Raw genomic sequence first — 8,427 nt, 5'->3', positions numbered from 1 at the left:
AAAGGTCGCGTCCGGCACCTAGTCTAGTCTTCGACGTCTTCTCACCAGCGTGGAGCTAAGTGCTGCCACTGGGCATGGGCAGGAGCCCCCGAGGCCCGAGGGCGGCTCTCCGGAGACTCCGGAGCGTGTACAACCCCACTCATTATTACGTGAGAGTGTCACGGGGCGGCGAGCTTCACAGGCACTAGGCCTTCTTCATAGGTACCGGCCTTGCTTCATATCACCAGACGAGGGCCCCGCCTTGCGCCACACTCCATCGCCATCAATGACGGCCAGAGACCGAGGACGCCACCGACGGGATAGAGCGGTCGCCAGCGGTTCCCCCGACGACCACGGGTCCTCTACCGGGGGTAGGCCCTGAGGCACCTCCCCGGCATAGGGCCTACCTCCTGAGGACGCCTTGCTCCGAGTGCCGCGGGGGTGAGGCCGGATCTTGGCCCTCCTCCTGCAGCCCTCGGTGCCCTCCACCTAAGGGGTAGGAAGCTGCTGGATTGGGGCGGCCATCCGGCACGATGACCTGTTCCTCCGGCGATCCATGGTTAGCGTATACCTGTTCCTGAGGGATTAGCGATACCCGATAGTCGCCGCCTCCTGCACGGTCGACGAGGCCTTCCCTGGGCTCTTGCAAGAGATCGGCTTCGTGTGTTTCTTCCCCCCAGCATGGGCAAAGGAACGAGCCATGGTCTTCTTCCTGCACGTGTCCTTGATCTACCATGTGGGGCACATACGCTTTCGAGGCCGCCACCCCGAATGCCTCGCTGTAATGCCTCGCATGCCACGCGGTCCCGTTCGAGGTGCTCGCCTGGGGGTGGTAGCGCGGCGGCCCACCCGGACCATGGATTGCAGTGGATCCCCCTTCGCTGGCCGGAGGCGGAGGCGGCTCCAACGGTTGCCAGGCGCCGACGGCCAGGGTGGCATTGGAGTGGCCCTGGAACCCGCTCAGGGCTGCTCGGGCGCATGCGGGGCCTCCGTGCTGGCCGCCTTGGGCCTAAGGCGGTGGCTGGGCACCGAAGGGGTGAGCCCCCGAGGCGGCGGAGCCCAAGAGCTCCGCCACCCGTTCAAGGAGCACGTCGCGGCCGCCCTCTAGCAGCCTGCATCGCAGCAGCTCTCGGGCCACAGTGAGCGCGACCCTTGAGTTTGCCTGCTCCCGTCGGGTGTACGGCGCCGTGGCCGTGGCGTGGCTTGAGGCCCTTGCTGCCGACCGCACCTTCCGCGGCATGAGAGCTGGCACCGCTTGACCGCGTCGCCCGTGGCCCGCAGCGCCCTACGGACCGCGGGCTGCCTGGGGCACAGGGTTGAGGTCGCCCTGGGCAGGCGGCTCTGCGCAGGCGGGCCATGCCGCCCAGTGATCGGGATTGCCCGTTGGGTCGCCGGACATGTTGATGATGATGCGACTAGCGGCGAAACACGAGGCGACGGAAGGCGGATTCCGGTGCACCCCTACCTGGCGCGCCAAATGTCGGATTTCGGGTTCCGGCAGACCCTCAAGGTTCGAACTCTGGGGTGCACGCGGAGATCACGCCCCCTGCCTACCCATGTCTCGTCGCCTCGCAAGATCTAAACTACCCAAAGAACAACACAAGGGACAAGAGATTTATACTGGTTCAGGCCACCATTGTGGTGTAATACCCTACTCCAGTGTGTGGTGTGGTGGATTGCCTCTGGGGCTGATGATGAACAATACAAGGAAGAACTGCCTCGCCAGGGGAGGAGCTCTTATGGTGGGGTTGGCTAAGGTTCTACTCTCTCATCGATCTCCTGATCAGTTCGTCTCTTTCTCTACCCTGGGGGTGTCTATTCCTATATATAGGCGGAGGCCCTGGGCCTCTTCCCAAATATTGAGCGAGAAGGGCGCCAACAATTGGCCATTTTGAAGGGGAACATCTAGTACACCTATCCTGACTAAAGTCGGTCCTCGCCTGCCAAAGGCTCTAGTGGTGACGTCGGCTTGGGCTCCACAATGACCTCCTTCCTGCCGTTCTGCTGGTCTCGGTCTCGTTGCACCAAAATGGTTGCCTTTGCTTGATACTCTCGCCTGTGCTTGCCCCCTTTGCACCAAAGAGGAAACAAGGACTCTATGCAGGCCGGTGCCTGCCTGGCGCCCGCCTGGCCTTGGTCGTCAAGGCTTGCGTCATGAGCACCTCGCGAGGTACCCCCGCCTTGATCTCTCCGCCTTCTCGTGAGCCAGCCCGACGAGGCCGTGCCCGAGGAAGCTTCCTGTAGTCGGCCTCGCGAGGCTTGGCCCCTCGCGAGGGTCTTGAGCATGTGTTGATGAAGATGGGCCGTACTGGGCCACTCCTGGAGCCACGCCGCAGGCCGCAGGCCGCAGGCAGGCAAGTCTGGGTACCCCCGTTCCCAGAACGCCGACAGTTGTAAGAAGTTACATCGGTGCAAGCTTTTACACCGATCCAGATGACTCTAAGTCTCAATCTGGATACATATTGAAAGTGGGAGCAATTAGCTAGTGTAGCTCCGTGCAGAGCATTATAGACATAGAATATTTGTGAAATACATACGACTCTGAATGTGTCAGCCCCGTGACTAAACTTCTCTCACAAGCAAAACATGATCATACCTTAGTACTCTTTGGGTGTTAATCACATAAGCGATGTGAACTAGATTATTGACTCTAGTAAACCCTTTGGGTGTTGATCACATGACGATGTGAACTATGGGTATTAATCACATACAGATGTGAATATTGGTGTTAAATCACATGGCAATGTGAACTAGATTATTGACTCTAGTGCAAGTGGGAGACTGAAGGAAATATGCCCTAGAGGCAATAATAAAGTTATTATTTATTTCCTTATTTCATGATAAAATGTTTATTATTCATGCTAGAATTGTATTAACCGGAAACATAATACATGTGTGAATACATAGACAAACATAGTGTCACTAGTATGCCTCTACTTGACTAGCTCGTTAATCAAAGATGGTTAAGTTTCCTAACATAGACATGAGTTGTCATTTGATTAACGGGATCACATCATTAGGAGAATGATGTGATTGACTTGACCCATTCCGTTAGCTTAGCACTTGATCGTTTAGTATGTTGCTATTGCTTTCTTCATGACTTATACATGTTCCTATGACTATGAGATTATGCAACTCCCGTTTACCGGAGGAACACTTCGTGTGCTACCAAACGTCACAATGTAATTGGGTGATTATAAAGGAGCTCTACAGGTGTCTCCGAAGGTACATGTTGAGTTGGCGTATTTCGATATTATGACTTGTCACTCCAATTGTCGGAGAGGTATCTCTGGGGCCTCTCGGTAATGCACATCACTATAAGCCTTGCAAGCAATGTAGCTAATGAGTTAGTTGCGGGGTGATGCATTACATAACGAGTAAAGAGACTTGCCGGTAACAAGATTGAACTAGGTATTGAGATACCGACGGTCGAATCTCGGGTAAGTAACATACCGATGACAAAGGGAACAACGTATGTTGTTATGCGGTTTGACCGATAAAGATCTTCGTAGAATATGTAGGAGCCAATATGAGCATCCAGGTTCCGCTATTGGTTATTGACCGGAGACGTGTCTCGGTCATGTCTACATAGTTCTCAAACCCATAGGGTCCGCACGCTTAAAGTTTCAATGACGAATATATTATGAGTTTATGAGTTTTGATGTACCGAAGGTTGTTCGGAGTCCCAGATGTGATCACGGACATGACGAGGAGTCTCGAAATGGCCGAGACATGAAGATTGATATATTGGAAGCCTGCATTTGGATATCGGAAGTGTTCCGGGTGAAATCGGGATTTTACCGGAGTACTGAGGGGTTACCGGAACCCCCCGCGGGCTTAATGGGCCATAGTGGGCCTTAGTGGAGAAGAGGAGAGGAGGCCAGGGCAAGGTCGCGCGCCCCTCCCCCTAGTCCAAATAGGACAAGGAGAGAGGGACGGCGCCCCCTTTCCTTCCTCTCTCTCCCTCCTCTTTCCCCCTACTGCTAATCCAACAAGGAAGGGAGGGAGTCCTACTCCCGGACTCTTCCTGGCGTGCCTCCTCCTGGCTGGCTGCCCCTCCCCCTTGCTCCTTTATATACGGGGCAGGGGGCACCCTAGACATAACAACTGCAATTGATCCCTTGGATCTCTTAGCCGTGTGTGGTGCCCCCCTCCACCATAATCCACCTCAATAGTATCATAGCAGTGCTTAGGTGAAGCCCTGCGTCGGTAGAGCATCATCATCGTCACCATGCCGTCGTGCTGACGGAACTCTCCCTCAAAGCTCGGCTAGATCGGAGTTCGTGGGACGTCATCGAGCTGAATGTGTGCTGAACTCAGAGGTGCCGTGCGTTTGGTACTTGATCGGTCGGATCGTGAAGACGTATGACTACATCAACCACGTTGTGCTAACGCTTCCGCTTTCGGTCTACGAGGGTATGTGGACAACACTCTCCCCTCTCGTTGCTATGCATCACCATGATCTTGCATGTGCCTAGGTTTTTTTTGAAATTACTACGTTCCCCAACAATTACTAATCCAAGATTTATAATAAACCAGCAGCATTAGAGCACATCTTGTAAGAGCATACATATTGTCATGGCTTTTCATGCCTTCAATTAAAACACCTACACTTCTTGAAGTCACTTACTCCCAGCTAGTGCAAACACAGTTACAAGCAAACCAAAATGCATAAAAACACCAAACAGTGGCATCCTATCTCTCCAAATGATCCGCTCCCTCTGCATCCTTGCAAGCATCTTCACGATAAGCAAATCCGCAGGAAAAAAGTCAACTTAGCATCTACTCCCTCTATCAACTATCGAGAGTAGATTTTATCCATTGCCCTAGACATGTTCAAGAAACACTAAATTAAGAATATTTCTACTCTAAATACAGGAGGCATCGGACAGAAAACAAAAGGTGAGCAATATCATATGAGCAGAATAAAAAGGAGTTTGGACCATAGCATGGTTAACAATAAAATATAGTGCTCTAACAAAAGCAAGAGTGCAACACATTGCCATGTTCCCCTTTCAAATATCAACACACTAAAAAAGGCAATAAACACAAACATATAATTTTGGACTACAACAAAAATCAGTTGCAGAAAGTCAGGAAGATTATATTGTTAAAGTATTCCATTTTCAGATGTTAGAACAGGATATTGCAAAAGCAAAATATATGAAGATCAAATACTGAAGCAGCTACAATGCCCGAATTGGCCTTTTACAGCAGGTGAGAAGCACACACTAAAACATTAACAGCCAAGCACATCATATCTGTTGAAACTACCTAAATGGCACGGCAACAACACTTCCTTTTAAATAGTTTGAGAAGACATGCATTTAATGGTAGCCACAAAAGTATGCATCTAGATGCCCCTTTAACATAACATAATTCTAGATATAGTGCATGCACAAGAAGAGTACGCACCAGTACGACCGCTCCGAATGAGCTACTGATGATGAAAAGGAGACCACCAAAGGCTTTAAGAAACATGGTAAAGGCAATGACAGCCTTGATCTGTAAACAAACAGAACAAAAGCCATAAAAAAGCAGGAACTAGGTGAATGGATCCTTAAAAAGGGGACAATGATGTACAACGGGGCAAGCGACCAGAAAGTATCCATACATCAATGTGTGGCACTGCCATCCCAAATTCCAAATGCTGGCGGAGACCTGCTTGACAAAGAAGTTCCAACATGATAAATGCATAATCATTTTAACATGGATTAAATATAATTGGTTCCGTATAATAAGAAAGAATATATATTTGGTTTCTTTATATCTAAGCATAAACCGATATGCCCAGTTATCATGGATTGATGCCTCAAAGAACTTGGTGCTACAATGGTGCTGCAATGGCAGCAACACTTCCTTTTTATTAGTTTGAGAACGGGGCAAGCAACCAGAAAATATCCATACATCAATGTGTGGCTCTGCCATCCCAATGTTGGCGGACACCTGCTTGACAAAGAGGTTGAACTTCAGCTTCAAAGACTTGTTAACTATTTTGTGGAGTGAATATGTATTACTAGTCTTCCCAGAAAGCATTTCTAGCTGAATTAAGCACCAAACTAGACACTATAAGCAATATGTTGGAAACTACACAGAACCGGTTGAAAATGACTACAACAATTGTTTTTTCAGTCCATAGACTGCATGGATTGAGTATGGGAAATTGTATCAAGAATGCACCATCCTAAAATTGTGAATGGATCATACACCAATTGATCAACAAAGAAGCATGCATGAGCTAACACAAAGTGGAGAGGGACCATCAGCTAGAATTGGTACCTTCGTCCTTCCTATGAGATGTCTGAGCGAACAAGAACATCTACCAATGTCTTGTTTTTCGCCGTGTTCTTCTTGCTTGAAAAGGTTAATTTGATCAATGTACTATAATTTGAACAGAAGCAGCAACAACACTAATGTAGCAAAATATATAACAGTATATATTCATGGCATCGCATACAAGAATTAAGATAGCGAAAAATATGATGATTAGAGCAGGTTCTCAAGAATTTAGCGCCGCGCCCATAAGTGATTTCACTATAATAATTAGAGGCAGATAGCGATTGAGTAGTGTAGAGGAATTATAAAAAGGGATGCACCTCCTTAAGTTACTTTCTCAAACTAAATTATATAGATATTGAAATATAATGTACAGTAGAAAATATTGTACTGTCAAAGCAACCAGAACCTTGTAAAAGTTTCTGTTCAAAAGCTAAATCAATTACACCACCGTGAATATATTTCAAGGAAAACCCTTGATTTGGAAGTTTCAAATAAAAGAAAAGTCCCATTCCATTTGGATACTATTGATTACAACTTACAGAATGATATATTGGTGGCTAAGAGATCAATCCATTGTTTAAATCCAAGAAAATAAACAGGGACAGAAGTGGGGACAATAATTTGTGTTTTGGATATGATTGATTACAGCTTATGGAATGATATCTTAGTGACTAGTAAGAGACCACTGAATCGCCAACAATCTTAGCCCACTCCATTGCAGCTCCCGACATCATCTAGACTAATCAGCTTGCATCCACATAAAAATAGTCAACTATGCAGTCCAACCAAAAAAAGTGCCTTGCAAAAACATCAGCAGTACAGACCTTCTCTCAAACTAATCAAACCGGCCAAAGCAGTCCTGAATCAAATACTAATGCTTCATGAACAAATTCAGCAACAGGGAACCCCATAGCTCACTGCCAAGATTTTACGTGCCTGGGAACCTAACAAATATGGAAATAAACTGCTTCACCACTACTATGACTCGTTCATGAACCCCAACAACAACATATACCACGCAGGCGCCAATCACATGTTTCTGTGACTAAGAATGTAAATATGGTCCAGATATGAGATTGCAGAACAATAGACAAAAAGAAAATAGAGGTGATTGATTTTCACTGACCTGCGTGTCCAGCCGTTGGTGGCTTCAGAGCACACCTCGCCCACCACTGCATCCACAGGCAGCTGCGCACAGCCGGCGGCACAGACCGCACTGTTTGGGAAGCTCATGAATCCTGTGACTCCGCTGGGAAGAAGGAACTGCTCCTCGCCCCGGGCGCAGCACACATCCTGTGAATCGACGGAGCGGGCAAATCAGTCAGAAATCCCTATAATATGTGCCAGTTTCTACCAATGTCTATTTGCCGGAGAGGGGAACAAAACGTACCCGTTAATCTCGACGCCATTGGTAGACATCTCGCCGGCGACGGAACAGCACGACCGTCGTTGTTCGACGAACTGACGCAGATTTGGGACGGTGGCCGCGGGCTCCTCCCCCTCCTCGTGCTCACGCTTCTGCATGGGGGGCTGGTGCTCCTCCTTGTCCGCGCCCATCGCCGGCCACCGGGAGGGGGGAGGAGAGAGAAGGGGCGGGCGGAGGAGGAAGGGGAGGGGAGGGGAGGAGGAGGAGGTGGGGTGTTGCGCGAGGCCGGTGCTCACCGGAACTGGCCGACATGGGTGGGGGCAGCGGCGAGGAGATCGTGGGGAGAGGAGCCACGAACGGATCCTCTAGGGATGTCACGAAGCTATAGTGCAATCCCAGTGCAAAATGAAAAAGGGATGTCACGGGCAATGTAGCAAAAGCTCATAGAAAATAAAATCTGAAATTAATTTTATTGCACCATAATGTTGTTTGTATGTAATTTTTGTAAATATATACAGTAGATTTGTAATTTGCAGATTAATTCAAGTCATTTTAGGCTTAATCATATGGATGTGAAGAAGGGATGTCATGGTACTGTAGCTTCCCTGACATCCCTTCGTGATGTTAAAGGATCTTGTTTCAGAGGAGCCGGGGTGGGGTGGACCGAGGAGATCATGCGGAGTTCGTGAGAGAGTTTTTTAGGGATGTGAGAGAGAGTTTTTAGTGGTGGGGGAGTGGACCGGGCCGGGGTAGATGGTGCAGTAGTGGACACAGTTAGTAATAGCATGGGGTTTTTACCTGCA

At 48.9% G+C, this 8,427-nt stretch overlaps 1 protein-coding gene across 8 annotated transcripts; it reads right to left on the bottom strand.

Moving 5' to 3' along the window:
- Positions 1-4,489: 4,489 nt before the first annotated feature.
- On the bottom strand, positions 4,490-7,979 carry LOC119364744. Of its 8 annotated transcripts, none has more exons than XR_005175076.1 (7): positions 7,649-7,979; positions 7,385-7,551; positions 6,259-6,333; positions 5,887-5,925; positions 5,594-5,640; positions 5,395-5,484; positions 4,490-4,805 (listed from the first exon to the last, which is right to left on the bottom strand). XR_005175076.1 is itself a non-coding variant. In XM_037630261.1 (7 exons), exons 2-7 carry the CDS (start codon positions 7,434-7,436, stop codon positions 4,778-4,780), a joined length of 327 nt encoding a protein of 108 aa, XP_037486158.1. In that variant the 5' UTR covers positions 7,437-7,551; positions 7,649-7,979; the 3' UTR covers positions 4,490-4,777. The 8 variants fall into 8 exon arrangements, 7 of the variants coding, with proteins under 7 accessions (XP_037486158.1, XP_037486159.1, XP_037486156.1 ...); XM_037630261.1 differs by having other exon boundaries at positions 6,259-6,329; XM_037630262.1 differs by having other exon boundaries at positions 6,259-6,326.
- Positions 7,980-8,427: the final 448 nt, after the last annotated feature.

This window comes from Triticum dicoccoides, chromosome 2B (genome assembly GCF_002162155.2).
Source record: "Triticum dicoccoides isolate Atlit2015 ecotype Zavitan chromosome 2B, WEW_v2.0, whole genome shotgun sequence".
NCBI lineage: Eukaryota > Viridiplantae > Streptophyta > Magnoliopsida > Poales > Poaceae > Triticum > Triticum dicoccoides.
This window is presented reverse-complemented; position numbering and strand designations above follow the sequence as displayed.